Source organism: Anguilla anguilla, chromosome 13, assembly GCF_013347855.1.
Source record: "Anguilla anguilla isolate fAngAng1 chromosome 13, fAngAng1.pri, whole genome shotgun sequence".
Classification (NCBI taxonomy): Eukaryota; Metazoa; Chordata; class Actinopteri; order Anguilliformes; family Anguillidae; genus Anguilla; species Anguilla anguilla.
The window spans coordinates 19,874,219-19,894,211 of NC_049213.1; the positions used below are offsets into that span (position 1 = coordinate 19,874,219).

Sequence of the window (19,993 nt, forward strand, 5' to 3'; positions counted from 1 at the left end):
CACCTGCAGCACTGTCCCATCTGAGACTCAAACCTACAACACTGTAATAATGAGCTGAGTGTCACACCTACTTCACCACACAACCACCCAGACATGTTGAGTAATCAATTAGCTGATTGATTACCTAATACTGGTAAGTAACAGAGAAAATAGGAGTGTGTTCAAGATGCAAAATGCATTGCTACATTTTTCCATGGTTCACCTGAACCTTACATTCACTCTAAATGGTTTGCAACGCTTGGCAGCGATCTTTGACAAATGTTTGGCTCCATTTTGGCAGGCATGCTGGGGATGTATGATGTGACCACTGGTTTAACCTAAAGCAGTAAATGACGTATTAGTGGAACAGTGTCACACGCCACACAGAATTGCCCTATCAGCAGCCATAATGCTCTGCAACTGGATATTTAATGCAGCATTATCTCAGATCATAATAGTTTTCAAGGGATTTCTCATCTTGAATACAGCCTAACTAGATAGGCAGACAGAACAGAGGCTGCTGTAGGGTAGTTGCCATTCTTAGTTGAGCTAGGGGCATAATGAGGCGTGGTATGTGTTTGTTGTTTGGGGTGAAAATAAAAGTCCCCGGCCCTGTGTTGTCTTCTGCGGGTACCCACATCTCTCATCAGCAGTGAGGGGGAGGGGCAAGGAGAGGGACATGCACTGCACCTGGCTGTGGCTCAGGGATGTGGCCCTCCCCACCGCTTCAATAGGGAAGTATAAATCTGTAAGCTTGCATGCATATTTCCATGTTACAGAGAGAGATTCAACAGATTATAAAACAGCACAAATATGATTACATCACTTATTGGACCTTACAAAAACCCAAATCAAAAGGGCACTCTCTCTAGCCTGGAAAATCCACTGAAGGATAGCCATCTTGCAAAATTGTAAACACAGAAGAACGGTGAGAGAGTACAGACTTCGGGAGCATAGGCTGGCTGTGGAGACTGACAGACACCAGCACACCTGTCACCACAGACATAGCAGGTTGTGCTCACTGTGCTCACAAAAGATGGAAACTGAGCCTCACATCCTAAATGTGGAAAATACAGTTCAACAAGCCATATACTTCCCCACAATAATAAAGGTGTTAATAAATAAAAAAAAGGTGTTATTTCCTTAAAGACAGCCCACATATATCTTGGACAAAAAGATGACAAAAGATGATATCTGCTGGGGTGTAACTTTAACCAAACTGTATGGGTCAAAAATATCTGTCTTCTGACTGTTGAAACAACCTCACTGATAGCAGCTGTCTTGGTCTGAACCACACAGATCAATGGTGACCCAAGTTGTGGCCCGGGGTAAGAATGACACGTGATCCCCCTTCTAAGGAAAGAAGTCCAGGAGAGTATGGCACCATGATAAGTACTGCATGCAGGGGATGTTATGAGGCACGGTACACATCCGAGATTCTGTCACAGGCAGGCGCCAGCTGCGTTTCACCACTATTTTCTGTTACATAGACAAGTTCGAGCTCAGTCAAGGCGCCCCCTACTGGCCTTTTTGACACGAACAGTTTTAGGCGTGTTACACCGTTTCGCATCTCAAAAAAATAAACTGCACAGGAATTAGACAAACTGAAGAAGTCTGAGTTCGAAGCCATTACGGGTCGTATATTCAGCCGAGAGTGTGTGAATCGCTTACATTCTCGCCTAAACGATTTGATGGCTCAACTGCTCTCTGTCTGCACAATAAGTTGTTTTATGCAAATTGCATATGTCACTTCCGCTCTTTTTCCTGCGCCATTTTGGACAGATCTGATGCTGGGACAGGGTGTATTGTCCGTGGAAAAAGATAAAATATTGGTCATTTTGAAATAATTACATTGTGGGTATATTATTCAGCTCGTTGTTTCTGACCCCGTTAGAGATCATTTGCAATGGCCTGCCAGCAACAAGGAATATGATTTCCCCCATTAGCTAATTATATGAAAGATAGTGAGCGAATGAGTTGCTGCTGCTTTACTTCATCGCCGGCAGCCAAAAAGAGAGCAAACAGTGAGCGGAGACTGAGTTGCTCCTTCGGGCCGGTGTGTCATCTTGTCATCCTGGTAGTCCACTGAGCAAGGGGACTGAAAACAGCCATCTGCTACGGTTGGCTTCTTACGGAGTGTCTAAACGCCCAAGCTCCCTCTGCCAGGTAAATATGCCCAGCGTTGCGATCAGTAGCATATGATCACACTTGCATTTATTCCGTTCGGGCAGTACATTATGGGTAAACTGGGGTCGCCGCTGCAGCTTAGACTCTGCCCGTAAATCTGCACTCTGCAGTTTCTAAGCTTCACGTTATCTGGCTAACGTTAGCACAAAACACGTATTGCTTCTGTAATCGTTAACGTTAGACTATGATTTATTTGTATCGTTGTTTTGCGCTCTAATTACCTTGGTAGTTAACTACGGGTTCTTCAGTTGTCACTGTAACACTAGCAAACGTTAGATTTGCTAGAATAGCCTATCACACTGGAACACAGATAGCTAGAATAGCCTATAGCTAACTATAGCTAGAACCCTGAAGTAACTGTTAGCGAGCTAGCTCGCGAGCTAGGGACAATCGAACTGTTCCCTAGTAACTGCAAGCTAGCTGGCTAGCATACAGACCGCAGATGGATGTCAGCCATTAGTTTCGTTATAAACAGTAACTTAAGTTCTCACATCACTGCCTTTGATAAAACTAACCGTCCTTAGCGAGAGAAACATGAGGCAAAACATTGTCGGACAGTCTAACCCGTCCAACCAAATCTATACAATCAGCAAATACTGAGCAATAATTATTTAGGGACGCATATCAGTAGACTGGGCACTTCAGACAGGCTCATTGACTTTGCCTGGATTGGGTTTAAATAGCTTGGTAACGCCAAATCTGTGTCATCCATCAGACAACGTAATTTGACGTGCTTCCCAGTTTGTAAACCAGGACGACTGTTTTTCTCATCGTACAGCAGAAAGCAACTGAACCATTAAAATGTCACGACCAACAGCCATTTCCTACACGACTCCACCTGCGAGTCTGCGCGTTGCTTGGCGCAGAAGCAGCTAAAGCATCCCCGCTGGCTGCGGACATTATCTGGCTTCGCTGATTCAGTAGGAGGCGCCATTCCGTGACCACATGGGGATGTGAAACTAAGTCTTGTATAGCCCTCTGTAGCGCCATCTACCAATTATAGGAGCAAGCCAGCCGTGCAGTGAGTGCCTGTACCATGCTGTACTCTACCACATGCACAATGGTGCTCCAAAGAGAATCCTTGTCAGCCAATGAAAGTGTTGCGAGTCCACAGCTATGGATCACAGTGTTGGGGTTTGGCCCTCAAAGCAGGGAGGTTGTGTTCTATACTTGGGGGCACCCCCCCATCCCCATTATACATTTCCTGCCCTCAGTGTGTCAATGAATAATCCAGCTGTGTATCTGTGCTGTTAATTGCAGAGGGTGTAAGTCTGCACTCACTCAGAGTGTTGCCGATTGTATAGGATCTACGCTTGCTGTTGCTTGTAAGTGCAGCTGTGGATGGTATAGGATGTAGGGCTGCGTTCACTTTGAATAATGTGATGCTGCTGGTGTATAGTGTAAGGCTTCACTCACTGTGAATCCCAGTGGATGTGTGCAGAGTAGGAGTGTGATTTATTTCTCCCAGCTCTTAATAAAGATGTGACTGTGTCAGGGGGCAACCTCTGATGCAGGCATAGATACTGGGGCAGATGGAGAGAAGAAGGGGGTTTTTGTGTGGGGTCAGGGTGTGATCTTTTGGTGTGCAGGTAAGATTCGGTTATGAGGTAGTGGTGTTGAGTTGTTTGGCGGTGGGATTGGTGTTCGGTTCTTTGGTGTGGGGTAGTTATGTGATGTTGTGTCTGAGGTGGTTGTATTTGTTTGGTTGTGAGGTGTGGGTGTAGGGTTGTTTATGGCTGTTTGGGTGTGATGGGGTATTTGGTTTGTCTGTGGGGTGAAATAGGATTGTTTAGGTGTATATTGGGGTTTGGTTGTTGGTGTGTGGTGTGGTGGTTTAATGTTTCTCTATTTCTCTTCCTGTTTGGGGGCAGAGAGCATGTTTCAGCTCCCGGTGAATAACCTGACCAGCTTGCGCAAAGCCAGGAAGAATGTGAAGAAAGTGCTGGGGGATATTGGTTTGGAGTACTGCAAGGATCACATCCAGGTAAGAGTCTGCCTCACTGAGCCTGTGCAGCTGGTCATAGGTTCCAATCCTGGGGGAAACATAACTGGACCATGTTCATCAAGCTGTAGTCCATATAACCTGTAGGGTTCACAGAGGTGCGAAGTTGTTAGCTTCTTGGCTAGCCTATTTGGCTATTCACTAGCCTAGCTTAGTGAATAATTTAAAAAGTTGTTATAGCAGGTCAATAAATGTGGATGTGGACTGTTTTAATGTGCTATGAATTCCTGTGTCTGTTATCTGTCCTGGTTTCTGTGTCTGATTAGAATCTGTTTGATACTCGTACTCTTGCAGGATTTCAAAGAGTTTGGCCCCAATGAATTCTATGTGAAGAACACCAGTTGGGAAGATGTGTGCATGTGGGAACCGTCGTCCACGAAGCCGCAGGTGAGACAGAAACTGTGTCTTATCGCCCGGTTCTCCGTTTTAGGACTCTGTGTTCTGCTGACTTTCAGGACTCTGTGCTTATTTTTGTTCCTGTGTGTTTCAGGACTATCGCTCCAAGCCCTTCTGCTGCTCCGGCTGCTCCTTCTCCTCCAGGTTCTTCTCGGCCTATCACAGTCACTTCCGCAATGTGCACAGCAGTGACTATGAGAGCCACATCCTGCTCAACTGCTCGTACTGCACCTACAACGGCAACAAGCAGGCCCTGGAGATGCACATGAAGCTGTTCCACGCGGCCAACAACGTGGTGAGGCAGGGCCTGGCCAGGCAGGGCGTGGCCGGCGCCCTGAAGGACATGGGTGTCAGTCGCAAGCCCCGTCCTCTGGAAGGGACGGAGCAAGCCGTGTACTACTGCAAGAAGTGCACGTACCGCGACCCGCTGTACAACGTCGTGCGCAAGCACATCTACCGCGAGCACTTCCAGCACGTGGCCACGCCCTACGTCGCCAGGGGCCCCGCCGACAGGTCCGTCAACGGAGGGGCGGGGCCAACGGGGGGCTCGGGGCGGGCCGACGCCCTGCACTGCAAGCGCTGTCTCTTCGTCCCGCGAACGCTGGAGGCGCTGGTGCAGCACGTGATCGAGGACCACGAGCGCATCGGCTACCAGGTCACCGCCATGATCGGACATGTCAACGTGGCCCGCGCCGCGCCCTTATCGCTCGTCTCGCCCAAAACCTCGGTTTTAGCGGCAGGGGGGGTGGGGCAGAAGGGTGTGATGGCAGGAGGGGCGGGGCAGAAGGGCGTGGTGGTAGGCGGGGCTGGGCTGAAGGGCGTGGTGGCGGGAGGGGCGGGGCAGAAGGGCGTGGCGGCGGCCATACGCACTCTGACACCGCAGCAGCTGAGCCGCTTGGTGCCGGTAGGGGCGGGGCTCAAGCCCGGCCTTTTTGCTCTGAAGGGTGGGGGGCTGCAGCCCCTCTCCTCCGCCCCCCCGCAGGTACGCATCACGTTGCCCGGCGCCGCGCAGGTGTCCGCCCCGCTCCAGTCCCTCGCCGCCAAGCAGCTCTTTCAGACCGACGGGGGCATCGGCGCGCGGCTCGGCCTGGGGGCCTCCTCTTCGTCCTCCTCCTCTTCCTCCTTGCTCTCGCTCACGTCCCGGCTGCAGCCCAAAAAGGCGGGGAGCCCGTCGGTCAACACCTCGTACACGCAGAAGTGGAAGATCTGCACCATCTGCAACGAGCTGTTCCCGGAGAACGTGTACAGCGCCCACTTCGAGAAGGAGCACAAGGCCCAGAAGGTGCGCGCGGTGGCCAGCTACATCATGAAGATCCACAACTTCACCAGCAAGTGTCTGTACTGCAACCGCTACCTGCCCAGCGACACGCTGCTCAACCACATGCTGATCCACGGCCTGGCCTGCCCGCACTGCCTCGCCACCTTCAACGACGTGGAGCGGCTGGTGGCGCACGTCCGCCAGCTCCACCCAGGCGAGGCCGTGGGCAACCGCACCGACTCCCCGCTGACCTTCGACCTCACGCTGCAGCACGGCGAGCCCAAGAACGTGCAGCTGGTGGTCACCACGTACTGCAACAGCGTGCGCGACGCCCCCCAGGACCTGGCCGCCTTCCACGCCCAGAACAGCGCCACGCTGGACAGGAGGGCGCCCCCTAAAGGGGCGGAGGGCCAGGACGGCGGGGGCGCGGCCAAGCGGGCCGCCGCGCCCCACAAAAAGGACGCGGGCAAGACGCTGTGCCCGCTCTGCTTCTCCATCCTCAAGGGGCCCATCTCGGACTCGCTGGCCCAGCACCTGCGGGTGCGGCACCAGGTGATCCAGACCGTGCACCCCGTGGAGAAGAAGCTGACCTACAAGTGCATCCACTGCCTGGGCGTGTACACCAGCAACATGACGGCCTCCACCATCACCCTGCACCTGGTGCACTGCCGGGGGGTGGGCCGGGCTTCCAACGGCCCCGACGCCCCGCTCGCGTCTGCCGCCGAGCCCCCCGACCCGGCCCCCGCCAAGAGGCGCAGGACCGAGGAGCACGGAGCCGGCGAAGCGGAGGACCCCGCCTCCCTGCCGCTGGACCCCCGCGCGCGGGAGGGGGAATCGTACGAGCAGGGCAAGGCCTTCCTCTCCAGCTACTTCCACCGGCAGCCGTACCCGTCGCTGCGGGAGGTGGAGAGGCTGGCCTCCACGCTCTGGCTGTGGAAGTCGGACGTGGCGAGCCACTTCGCCAACCGCCAGCGCGCCTGCACGCAGGACTGCCGCGCCCGGAAGCCCGCCGTGCTGCTGGGCTTCAACATGCGCCAGCTCAGCCGCCTGCGCCACAGCATGAGCTTCAACCCCGTCTACCTCTACCGCGACCGCGACCGCGACGAGGGCGAGCCCCGGCCCCGCGCGCCCGGCCCCAGCCAGCAGGGGGAGCCCAGGCCCAGAGACCCCGTCAGAGGCGGCCCCGCAGTGAATTCTGGGAACTGCCCTGAGCCCATTTCCCTGGACACAGAGAGTGAGTCAGAGGGGGAGGGGGAGAGGGAGGGGGAGGAGAGGGGGAGGAGTGCAGTGGGTTGCTCCACAGACAGCAGGACTCCTGTAGGGGACCTGACAGAGGCAGGCGGGCAGGAGGCAGAGCAGACGAAGGCCTCCAGGACTGTGGGTGGAGCTAGTGAGGGAGGAGAGGCTGCCGGCCTGGGTTCGGAGGAGACCCCCTGGCGGGGAGCTGAGAACGGGTACGGACCGGAGGGGCCCGAGGGCTGTGCCGGGTTGCCGGCCCTGCCAGACGGGCTGGATTTAGGAGTGCGGAAGTCCGTGGATGGGGCTGCAGAGCCAGAAACCACCCCGCTCAGTGCACCAGTGGGCTTGAGTGGCCAACACACGTGAGACACGCGTTGGCGTGCGACAGACCTCGAACCCAGAACCAGCCCGCATCACCAGGGCTGATGGCCGACATGGCGGGCAGGAGGAGGAGGAGGAGGGAGATGATGGCATTCCCTGATTGGCTGGCCCATGGGGTGATCCTGGAAGTGGCAGCTGTGGCTGTGTTATACTGCCTTCCAGTGGTCGTACTGGAGCTAACATGGTAAAGGAAATCAAAATATTTCTGAAACTATGCTGAAGATGCAACAATGGTACAGAAAGCTGTGCCTTCAGTTTTGTTTTACTTGATTAAAGTGTTTATTCTACCACCAGATTGTTGCAAGGGTACTGGCTTAAAGGTTATGTTTTTGAAAAAAAGAAAGATTTAAGCCTCTACATTTTTCATATAGTCTTACATAATGATGTATATATATATATTTGTAGTCTTTCAGAAATTTGAGGAGACATGGCTGTGTTCTCCATGTTTGGGCTTCTGTGCACTCATTGGTTCTTATGAGTAAACAGTGCTGTAGTGTCTTGTCTTATTTTATTTGATTCTTTTTTTTAAAAAAACAACTACAGTATGTTACAAAATGATTGGTTAACTTGCATAAAGTGCAGTTTAAACAACCATAAGGCCTTTATTTTCGTTTTGGTTTGTTATTTTTGCTGTTCTTGGAAAATGGTTGTCTGGACGTTTTCTGTAGCAGTGGTTCCCGAATTTGTTCCCAACCCACTGCGTATGCTGGCTTTGGCTGAAATTGACTGATTAAGGCTGTTAGATGTGTTTAAATTACACTATGCTTTTCCCTTTAAATTTGTTTAAAAATTTGTTTCCCTTCAATTTGTTTGAAGAGCAAATTATAGTAAATGGAACTCTTTTGACTCTATTTAATTTCTGTGACCACATGTCTACTTTTTAAGCAGTTTGGATCCAGTTGATTTCAAATCAGTCTAACGGAATCAATTAAAAATGGCATCTCTTTCCAGGACAATCATTTGCTCATGTTCCATTACCAGCGTACACAGTGGGTCCCCTGGACTAAGATTGAGAACCACTTTTCTACAGCATGTGTGATGTGCTTGATTCAGGACTGTTTTGACCATGTGGGTCTAAGACGGTTATTCCAGAGGTCTGTAGTACTTAAGAGTCAAAACCAGGTTTGACATGATCCTATCAGAGTGCTGCAACTTACCAAATATTGAAACTTAAAAATATATATATATTTAAGACCTGTGCTTAACGTTTTAAACATCGATCAATAATGTGGCACCGTAATATGTATGTACGTGTTAATTTGCGATATTTTTATCCTAATTTTCCTTTCTCCATCTAAGCACTTCTGAACAATAAAAGGTGTTATGCACTGCCTAGTTCCTCCCATCAGATATATTTAGTGTTGAACAGAAACAAAAGCACACCATTTACACTGAATCACAGTCAACTTCCTGAATATAGATGGACTGGGATCGCCTAGGGATCCCCCGGGGATGATCTGTAGGAAGTCGTTGTGGAGAGGCACGTCTGGGCTGCTCTGCTTGCCCTGTTGCCTCTGCGACCCTGAAATGGACCAAGTGGTTTGAAAAGGGATGGATGGATGGATCTTTTTCGCCTGTAGTCAAAACAAACTTCTTGTTTTGTTTTTTTTAGGAACGAAACTGCAGGAGTGTTTTAAGCTTCTTTTAGTCTCTAGAGTTTAAAATAGTTCTAACGTGTTTTTAACCCGTGTCTGGAAAAGAGACCAGCAGATAGAGAATACCTCCAGCACCATGCAGTGATGTGTGTTTCACATCAATTTAACTGCTGTGCATGGTGGGAAAGCTCTATCCACGTGACTCCATAATCAAAGGCTTCAAGTGTAGAGAATTGTTTATATGTAAAAAATATTCGTATAGGCAGAATTTTTAGCCCTTAATTGAAAGTTGTTTGAAGAAATGTACATTTACAAAAAAAAATATTTTGAATTTGTGTTCTTTTAAAAATTTTTTTGTCTTTGGGTTGAAGTCCTGATCGTTCTTCACAATTTACCCGTAACTCTCAAGCCAAGGTTTTAAGGGACGGTTCACTTTTTACTTAAAACATACACAACTGAAATTTTTTTTTTTTGCCCAGACAGTTTTCGTGTCATAAAAGGTATTGTACACTACATGGTCAAAAGTATGTGGACACCCGAACATCACACACACATGTTCTTGTTGAACATCTCTTTCCAAAACCATGGACCTTCCTTTGGTGCAATAACAGCTTCCACTCTTCAGTGCTTTCCACTAGATTTTGGAACATGACTTGGGGATTCGCTGACATTCAGCCGCAAGAGCATTAGTGAGAAAGGGGACTGATGTTAGGCGATAAGGCCTGGCTTGTAGTCGGCATTCCAGTTCATCCCAGAGGTGTTCGATGTGTTTGGGGTCAGGGCTCTGTGCAGGCCAGTCAAGTTCTTCCTCACCAAACTCGACAAACCATTTCTTTATGGACCTCACTTTGTGCACAGGGACGTTGTCATGCTGAAACAGGAAAGGGCCTTCCCCAAACTTCTGCCACAAAGTTGGAAGCACACAATTCTCTAGAATGTCATTGTATGCTTTAGCATTAAGATTTTCCTTCACTGGAACTAAGGTGCCTTGCCCAAACCATGAAAAACAGCCCCAGATTTTGGGTAGGTAGTGTTCTCTTGGCATTCGCCAAACCCAGATTTGTCCGTCACACTGCCAGATAGTGAAGCATGATTCATCACTACAGACAATGAGCTTCCACTGCTCCAGAGTCCAATGGCAGTGTGCTTTGCACCCCTCCAGCCTATGCTTGGAATTGTGTGTGGTGATCTTAGGCTTGTGTGTGGCTGTTCAGCCATGGAAACCCACTTCAAGTTCCCGACAAACAGTTCTTGCTAACGTTTCTTCCAGAGGCAGTCTGGAACATGGTAGTGAATATTGCAAGCGAGTACAGATTACTTTTACGCACTGGCGGCCCTGCTCTGTGAGCTTGTGTGGCCCACCGCTCTGCGGCTAAGCTGTTGTACCTCCTAGATGTTTTCACTTCACAATGACAGCACTTTGTTGGCCATGGCAGCTCTAGCAGGACAGAAATATGATGAACTGACTTGTTGGAAAGGTGGCTTTCTATGACAGTGCCATATCGGAAGTCACTGAGCTCTTCAGTACGACCCATTCTATTGCCAATGTTTGCTTATGGGGATTGCATGGCTGTATGCTGGATTTTATCAAGCATGGGCATGGCCATGTAGTTCATTTAGCAAAGTTTATGACGATCCTCTTAACATGCCGACTACACTACCCACCACAAGATGGCGTGAAAGTTATTGGCGTTCATAAAAATACTTAATGCAAAATTTTTATTTAGGATGTATATCCTGAATTTCCTTAAATTTGACCTATTTGCTCTTATAAAATGAAATATATTAGAATGTAGTGCTGTTATAAATGCTAAATCTGTTTTCATACATGTTAAGAAATTAATAAAATAAATTAATCAATTGTTAGAAGGTTTGCAAGCATGGAAAAGTGCATACAAAATATACAGATGTAGGCCAAAGGTATTGCACTTCTTCAACAAATGAAACAAAAGCGCTACAGACAGGATTTCTGCTGTTATTCCGGGGGACCGTGTACGATAGGTTGTAGGCAGCGGGATGCAATCCAGACAGCAGTCTGAGCTGTGTGTGCAGACATTGCTTACTGTGCGTAAATTTGTCTCAAAGTAAACATGGAAATGTAGAAGGACCTTTTTCACAAAACTTAGCATCATTGCACAAATGTCTCCGTTTATACTGTGGGAAAAGCAAGCACTGCAGTGTATGGTGAGGGTATAAAGTGGCGCTCTGGCTACTGTCGCGTTCTAACCTGTCGGGTGCGCGCTTCTTGGAAACAAGTCTACGGTTATGATCAGGTTACCAGGTGCGGTCACTGGCATCATGAGCTCTGAGCTAATTAGATTTTTATGTATGATAATTTGAAAGCAGGTAACTGTCGAGCGAAGGCATCCTCGAAGACGCGCAACGAGCGCAAAGCAAGGGGCTGAAGACATAAAAACCGGACTGTTTCTGAGATTTAATACAGTCGCTGTGTGGGGGCGGATCAGCGAGGACAAGTTCTGGGAAATATTGTGGTCCTGCAAGTGAAAGATGAACAAAAACCACCGAGGGCTAAACACCGAAACTCCGAGCGCCATGGAGGTGAAGAGCAAGGTGCGGACAAGTACAACATCAAACACTGAACATGATACTCAGCCTAACGGATTTTTAAAATATATATATTTGGAAATTGAAGACGTTATTCGTTCTGTGAATAATAGATGCTAATGGTATTGTGTTTTCAAATTGGTCATTTTCAAATTGAAATCATTTATCCTGCTCCGACTGAAATTGTTAACAGGCGCCGGTCAGCAATAAAGTGAAGCGAGGAGTGAAGGCTCATCCCGCGTGACTGTAAAACTGAATTATTCGTCACTTTGGTCTATTTATCACCCCTTTGATAAACGACGGTCAAGTCATCTCATTTTTAATGTCGTGCGTGATTACATTAAAGACATTGCTGCATGTACATTCGAGCGTTACGTTGGCTTGTATTTTTTCTGTATGGCGGAAACTGATCGGTTTCTGCTGAAATGTCAATAAGTTAAATTAAAAATTATGTTGGCCTACGCTTGTATCATATCATTATTTTTGTTTAAATGGAAGAAACCTCAAGATCGAATATGTTGGCTATAATAATAATAATTATTATTATAGGGCCTACATCCCAGGGTGCTTAAATCAATATTTTTCAACATTTGACCCTCGGCGCTGAAACAAAAAAAAGTGGCAATTAACATGGAGCTTAACTCTTGTAAGCAGGTAACACTAACTAGAGTGAGAATGTCAAAGTGCATCTTTTATTCTCTAAGACTTTTAAGAAAAATATTGTTTTAAGAATCAAAATAACGTTTAGTAACTGATTTTAGCACTTTATGCAAAAGCTTAAACAAGTCGTCAAAACTACCATTCTGTGAAAAGGAAAAAATGTCGTGATAGCGATGAATATAAGGATAGGCTTAAATTCGTTGATGCAGAGCAATCAATACGTTATTGTTGTGTTCTTACATAATCATGCATATAGTTATAAGTACGTGTCCTGACATGCGTGGTATGCTTTGGAAAACGGTGAATGACACGTTCATTCCTTATGGTGTTTGTGTGTGCAGTAGCCTGTCCTACAGCTTCATGTTTGCTCCTTGGCCCCGGTCCGGCTTATGTCGTTTGACAATTGGGTGTGTTTATCGTTACCGGATCTTATGTTGTGCGTAGACGCACGATTTTTAAAAACCAGTTAAAGTAATGCCATGTTTACTAAAAATTTTAAACTAGCCTTATTAAAGTGATGTTGATATTCATACGTCCGCACTGATTCACAACATGCATGCCAGAAATATCTTATAACGAGTCAATAAAGAGCATACTGCATGTTGGGAGAACTATATTCAGAAAATATGTCAATTTCCAGCGTTGGCCTGAACTATTTCCTTAGTTAATTTCCCTTTGCAGGTGCCCTTATTTATGGTGACTTGCATAACTTGCATTTTACATTTCATTTGTAAATACATGGAGTGCCTCTGAAAAGCACTCTGGGGAATCCCATGACAAATCTCTGCTGACTTCAGCAGCTATGGCCAGATTCAATGAACATTTTAGCATATGCATTTTGACAAATTAAATGGGGAAACGTATTGGTTGAAGCAATACCTGAAAAATATGTTTTTAGCAAAATGACATGCTTGAATTGGGAACTGTATTGATAAGCACAAAGCATGTTCTCTTGTCTCGCCCCTCCAGTTTGGAGCAGAATACCGGCGGTTCTCGCTGGAGTGGTCAAAGCCGGGTCGATTTGAAGAGTTCTATGGTCTCCTCCAGCACGTGCACCGCATTCCCAATGTGGAGCTGCTGGTGGGCTACGCCGACATCCACGGAGACCTGCTGCCCATCAACAACGACGACAACTACCACAAGGCCCTCTCCACCGCCGGCCCACTGCTGAGGGTTTTCCTGCAGAGAAGAGGTGAGGGTGCATCTGGGGTGGGCAGGACTGCTCTGAGGCTGATGGGGGGCAGAGCTAGGAGGAACAGATGAATGGAGAGGGTGGGAGGGGCAAGGTGTTGGCGGAACAGGGGAGTTTCTACGATGAAAACAACGGCTGGGAGAGAAAAAAGAGATGACAAGGACAGGGAAGGAAAGGGAAGAGAGCTGTCCATTAGAGTTTCAGTTGTTCATCTTGTTTACTCAGATGTGATATGGTTGTGACAAATCAAATTTCACCATATCCTATACATGTCAGGAAAAAGATGCGTTTGCTGTTGGGTCAGATTCAAGTATAAATGTTGATTGATCCCAGGTCAAAGTAATGGAGGAAGCATCTCTGGAGCTCAAGTTTAATGTCTTTTAAAGGCCATCCAGACAGGAGTGAATGTATCCTGTTAATTGTCGGTTTACTGCAGGATGTCCTTATTTGACATCATAGTAAGTTTCACTCTACCTGATTGGAGGAGAAGTGCTCGGGGAAGGGCTCTTCCTGTTTAGGAGCTTTCTTCATTTCCCTTTGGTGTGAGCCGGGGTTTGATGTTCATTGGAGAGCAATGGGAGTTCCCTTTGAGTTTTAGCTGTGAATGTGAACACACCTGAAATAAAGAAAAGAGAGCGAGCATAGAGCAGCTCTCAGTTGGCAGAGGGTAGCCTCCACCCAGAAAGCACCTGCTGTGATTACCTGCTGTCCCCTTACTCACCCTGTCAGTGTCAGTGCAACTCCACTGCCCTGCCCATTCCTTACTCACCCACACCACAATGGAATGTTCCATAAATTTATACTTTTTTGAAAGTATAATTATAACTGTATGTTTTCCTCTATACTGCAAAGTGTAGTATGATGTTATATTTTGATGTTATATTTTATTTCAGTATATTCCTAGTATATTCCATTTCCATGAGGTGCTGTTGCCTCGGATACATAAATAATCATGAACATTTAGATTGTTAGTGCATGTTTGTTGGTGATTACACACTCTTTTCACAGCGAGTTGGGCAGGAAGACTGTTAGGGGTCTGGTTGCCGTAGTTCAGAGGGTCAGCAGCGTGTGCGAGAGAGCTGGGTGTGTGTGTGTGTGTGTGTGTGTGTATTAATCCCGCATTGGGTGCAGTTACTGTTGGTGTTATTTCCCCCGGCAGAGGAAGCAGATGAGTCCTCCTTTGGCTCTCCAGGGCGCTTGAAGAAGAAAGCGGCCCTGCTTCGGCCCGACGGGCAGCGCAAGCAGCCAGCGGTGGCCATCAGCCTGCCGCGGGACTTCCGGCCGGTGTCCTCCATCATCGACGCGGACGTGCTGCCGCACGGCCTGCGCCGGGTTCGGCTGTATCAGCAGGGCCGCGACCGCCCGCTGGGCTTCTACATCCGCGACGGCTCCAGCGTGCGCTTCACGCCGCGTGGCCCGCGCAAGGTCCCGGGCATCTTCATCTCGCGCATGGTGCCCGGCGGGCTGGCCCAGGGCACGGGGCTACTGGCCGTGGATGACGAGGTGCTGGAGGTGAACGGAATCCAGGTGTCGGGGAAGACCCTGGATCAGGTGACGGACATGATGGTGGCCAACAGCCACAGCCTGGTCCTCACGGTGAAGCTCGCCGGCACGCCGTGTCAGGGCTGGGTCAGCGCAGTTCAGCAACCCAGCTGCCCTGCGTCTGCGCGGGCCACGGCCACTCAGGCCACACCCACCGCCTACGCCATCCAGAACTTCCTGTTGGAGGAGCTGGGCTCAGACTCAGCGGAGGAGTGGGAGGATGAGGATGACCTAGTGAAGGAGCTGGGAGCCGAGGTTACTCCCACATTGCCCAGCTACAGCTCACACCTGGACCTGAGGTCTAACAGCAACACAGACTCACTGAGTACTCTTGAAAGTGAAGAGGGGTTTGTCACAAAGCTGTAGTCTCACACATGCAGACAGACTCAAGGCTCATCTACGCTCCATGCGTAGTTGCTGCGGTGCAAAGCCGCATGCACTGCGTCCATTATATCCAGTATGGCTGTGTCCATCTATAGCTGCGTTTCCACCGCAGGAACTATACCCCGGAACTAGGAACCTTTTGAGGAACTCAGTGCGTTTCCACCGCAGGAACTAAATTTAGTTCCGGGGGCTTTGTTTTACCCCCCAAAAGGTTCCTGCTCGGGGGGTAGTACTTTCCGAAAGTACAGGAACCTTTTGGGTGGAGCTTGCAGCGCTGAACATTTCTGATTGGTCGAGTACTCGCAGCATTTTTTTGTGTCTATTTTCAGGCGCCATGTTTGAAAATATGCAGGCGCAAACCAATTTATTTTCATAATAACAACAAATCAAACTTGTATGTTATGCGGCGCAGTAGCCTACTTTTGGTTATAGCCTGCCAACGTCTTGGAATAATAACGTGTGCTCTTCTGTTCTTTTCTTGCTTTAGTATTCGTTTTATAAAATGCTAAGCATTCGTGCTGGGACAGCATATTACGTACTAAAACATTCAAACGGATTAATTCGGTTGCTGAATATTTTCTTCCGGATTTTCTTTGTTAGCCCGTTGTAATTGACTCAAAACGTTTGATACAGTTATGTGAGGTATGCGGTAGTTCTGCGTAATTCACATTGGTGATACAGTAAAAGCAAACTGGAAATCACCTTCCGCACTTTTTGTCAGGGTAAAATAACAGGTTAATTCTAGTAATCGTACCTTTAGCTTTTTCAGACTGCCGTAATTTTACTCTTCCATTCTTCAATTCCACAAAAAGACCAGGAAGACTATGGACTAATTTATGGTGCATGGTTCGCATCTGGAGGGCACACTTCGCTGCTCGGCTAGCAGTAACTTCGAAGGAAAACAAACGGTGGCTGTACCACTACTAATTTAAATTTTCACGCAAGTCCGAGTTTTCGTTCTATTCTTGTCATTTTGCGATTAGCCTATATAGAATTGACGATGAGAAAGTAATCAAACAGCAAATTGTTTACAACGTGTGCATGTTTTCTGCTGTTGTTGCCAGTTATATTGGAAATGTGAATGCATTCTGTCGCTTCGGGTGTCAAGACATGAAAGCGAATGTTCGCATAAAAACATAATGAATGTGTTTGAGAGGATATATAAAACAGTTACAATCTGACTATTGGTCTGTTATATCCTATTTGTTGCATAACGGTCCAAGTTCAACTACCAACGACAGTTTTGCTTGACAACGGTAAAATATGCCCAAACGGCTGCAGAAGAATATTTAAATTCCATGTGATTAAATCGATAAAAATCAATAAATACAAAAGTAACCATATATAGTCATTGTTGGTAACCCGTTGTATATAAGTGGAATAAACCCCTCCGGGCTGTCCCGGTTATTAGAAAATAATGTAGGCTACTTCGGTGGTAGTATGGGGTTACAGAAGAAATCATATGACAGATGGACCGACGACAACGTCGCTTTTTCATACGTCAGTGGGCTAATTTGCCTAATCTTCGCGGGACTTTAGACCCCGGTGGAAACGCAGACAACCATTGGCTGAAGGAACCTTTTAGTTCCTGGTAAAGTAGTTCCTGGGACTGAAAGTTCCGGGTAATTCTGGTGGAAACGCGGCTTATGTTCATTGTGCCAACTCTATCAAATTTTATGGGGGATGGGAGAAGCTAGAACATGAACAAAGCTATGTGATAAAAACATTTTTTTATGGTAGCCTTGCATCTTGTAAGTCGTTTTGTTATAAAATATAAGCAATATCAATAACAAAATTGCTCCTTATTTCATCATTTATGTACAGAAATGATGTCTTACTCATGATTGAAGCAAAATACAGCTGCATAACAAATGTGGCCTACTGGAAAACCCACGAGAGAAAGAGCACCAAAGGCATGAATGGCTGTTGACACTAGGGCTGTCGACATTGGTCAAAATGACGTTTGACTATTCCTTCTGGAAAACAAGTTAGAATATATTTGAATATACATTACAGTTTTAAATGTTGAATTACATGCCAGTAATTGACCATCTTTCGGACTGTTACTTGCATGTTATGTCCACAAGACGGTGAACCAATACAGCGAGAGACATAACTAGCGTAGGTACATTTTATTTGAACATAATCATGAACGCAGTCAAGTTGAAAAACAAGATGTTAACAAGAACATTGGAGATGGTTTATAAGATCAAGGAACCAGGGATAAAATGAAAACGCGATGTCTGTCACATAACAGCACAGCAAGGACCCACATGACCCAGCCACTTCCATTTTCAGCAGAGCAGGCGTTAAAATGCAAGACTTATTTTTGGCTTAACACAACCCGAGCTGCAACACATGCTGCATTTTTTTCGTTCACGTTCAAGTGTTTATTTTCACGCTCGAATGTCATTTTTTAAAAACAATTTGAATAGCATTTGAATATCAAACCATTATTTGACAGCTCTAGTTGACACAATCTACAGGCTGCACTGCCTCATACCACTTATGCACTGTGGCAGCTACACATGTAGTGTAGATGTGGCTTTACATGCTCATGCACGCATGCACACACATATACACACGCACACATACACACACACATACACACACGTACACCTACACACACACTGTCTTGTGTTCTGAGTGCTCTGGGGTGGGGTGGATCTGTTCCTGCATTATTAAGGTGCTGCTAGAAACTGCAGAGGCATTTCACCCCCAGACAGGTTTGCATGTTCTTTTCTGGAGCATTATGGGAAATGTTCCTCAAGCATAAGGACCATGCAGAACCAGAACATCAGGTTCCTATTCAGAGGAAACGGCATGGTCTCGTCCTGACAGACAGCCAATCCAAAATTATGTGTTGAAGTCCTCCTCCTCTGTCCCAATCAATTCCCGTGCTTGCAGTGTACACGGCCATTGGAATGTATTTTCTGCAGCCTGGAGAGATCTGAGCAGTAGTCTGGAGCTGATCAGCGCTCAAACTCTCAGTCTGACAGCAAACATTTTCTCTACATTCCTAGCTTTGACTGTTCACCAGTTTTTCTCCATCAGTTTTAATGTCAGCTCGGAAAACACAAGATTGTCATCCATATAGTCCCTGAAGATTTTATTCCACAAAGTAGTGCTTCTTGGAAACACTGAAAACAGCAGAAAGTTAATTTACTTTCTCAAATCTCACATTACACCACTTTACATCTGCATGTACCTTATCTGACATCGTTACTTTATATCTCACTGAAAAGAATAAGAGCTCACACACTCACACTCAGACACACTAAAACTCACACAGGTAATGTTCCTTTCTCTCAGATGCAATCACACTCACACACACGCCCAGACAAACATTCACAACAGCACTTATCAGTCAATACTGGCCTTTTATAGTCTCAAAAAATAAGAACAGGCTAATGTGGTATTGTGCCTTATACACCACCATGTGGCCATGATATAAAACGACCCTTATAAATTGGAAATATGCAACAGTTCACAAACTGTCCAACTGTGTATAGGCTCATTCCATGTCAAAACATACAGAAAGGTGGAATTCAACACACACTGTCTCAGATTGTTCTGAAATGCTTTCTATTGTTAGAAAAAGATATGGTTAGCGTAACGGTCTATAAAATTATCTCGTAATTTTATTTAAGAGTAAACAAGCGAATTGACTGCACTTAAACTGGACATTTTAATTGGGTAATGTTTGCGGAGTATTCTTTAAATATTGTACCCAACATCCGATTTGGACCAAAGTCATTCCTGTTAATGAATATTATATGAATACTACCCAGTCAAAATGTACAATTTGGTTGCAGCCAATTAACTTTATCTGAGATTATATTTTGACAAAATGTTACAGGTCTGCTAACTGTATCCATTTCTAACAATACAAAGTATTTCAGAACAATCTGAGATGGTGGGTGTCACGGGGTGTGATTTGACTTGGAATTACTATGCTGTTTTTTCTCACAGCCAATATCTTAATCATTAAACGTTGTTGAAAACTATTTTTGTACTTTCACATATTCAACTTAATGCATGTTTCACTCATTTGCTGAATGCACAATATTTATTCATCATGGAAAACATAACATGCCTGACAAACAATCAGATGTGTCGAATGTAGTCCCCTTTATGCACTACTACTCAGATAGCAGCTCATTTGATGCTGGACATGGAAGTTTTTGGTAAAAAAAAAAAAAATCAAAACCAGAATTACAGAGGCAGATGTGCAGTGGTTAGCACTGCTGTCTTGCAAGTTACTGGGTTTGAGCCCTAGCTAGTCGGATCCTCTCTGTGTGCAGTTTGCATGTTCTCCCCATGTTCACGTGGGTTTCCTCTGGGTACTTCAGTTTCCTCCTACACCAAACGATGTCAGATTAGGTCTACTCCTGCCTTGGCCAAAGCACTGGCCTCGGAACTGGAGTTGGTCGCTGGGTGCTGCACTGTGGCTGGCTTCTGTGTCAATACGACACAAAAACCTGCCTTCTGTGTCAATAACTATAATGCTAAAATGATCTCATTTAATTGGATATTTAAATCTTATTCAGAAACCGGATTGCCCTGCTTCCTGTCTAATACACCCCAGTCCTGAAATCTTAAGTTTAAACCAT

General features: G+C 46.7%; 2 protein-coding genes across 2 annotated transcripts; both read left to right on the forward strand.

Moving 5' to 3' along the window:
• The first annotated feature begins 1,582 nt into the window (after positions 1 to 1,582).
• On the forward strand, positions 1,583 to 8,777 carry LOC118211901 (activity-dependent neuroprotector homeobox protein-like). Its single transcript, XM_035389477.1, has 4 exons — positions 1,583 to 2,145; positions 4,038 to 4,150; positions 4,463 to 4,555; positions 4,659 to 8,777. The coding sequence occupies exons 2-4, from the start codon at positions 4,043 to 4,045 to the stop codon at positions 7,425 to 7,427; spliced, it is 2,970 nt and encodes a 989-aa protein (XP_035245368.1). The 5' UTR covers positions 1,583 to 2,145; positions 4,038 to 4,042; the 3' UTR covers positions 7,428 to 8,777.
• Positions 8,778 to 9,966: 1,189 nt separating this feature from the next.
• LOC118210886 (partitioning defective 6 homolog beta-like) lies at positions 9,967 to 15,516 on the forward strand. The gene is made up of 3 exons (XM_035387375.1): positions 9,967 to 11,608; positions 13,232 to 13,454; positions 14,614 to 15,516. Exons 1-3 carry the CDS (start codon positions 11,546 to 11,548, stop codon positions 15,360 to 15,362), a joined length of 1,035 nt encoding a protein of 344 aa, XP_035243266.1. The 5' UTR covers positions 9,967 to 11,545; the 3' UTR covers positions 15,363 to 15,516.
• The last annotated feature ends 4,477 nt before the right edge of the window (positions 15,517 to 19,993 follow it).

Excerpts from the sequence above, each read along its gene's own strand:
- LOC118211901 (XM_035389477.1), top strand. The coding sequence starts at position 4,043 with ATGTTTCAGCTCCCGGTGAATAACCTGACCAGCTTGCGCAAAGCCAGG. Across the intron at positions 4,151-4,462 it reads ACTGCAAGGATCACATCCAG|GATTTCAAAGAGTTTGGCCC; the intron begins GTAAGAGTCTGC and ends GTACTCTTGCAG. Across the intron at positions 4,556-4,658 it reads CGTCGTCCACGAAGCCGCAG|GACTATCGCTCCAAGCCCTT; the intron begins GTGAGACAGAAA and ends TGTGTGTTTCAG.
- LOC118210886 (XM_035387375.1), top strand. The coding sequence starts at position 11,546 with ATGAACAAAAACCACCGAGGGCTAAACACCGAAACTCCGAGCGCCATG. Across the intron at positions 11,609-13,231 it reads CCATGGAGGTGAAGAGCAAG|TTTGGAGCAGAATACCGGCG; the intron begins GTGCGGACAAGT and ends TCGCCCCTCCAG. Across the intron at positions 13,455-14,613 it reads GGTTTTCCTGCAGAGAAGAG|AGGAAGCAGATGAGTCCTCC; the intron begins GTGAGGGTGCAT and ends TTCCCCCGGCAG.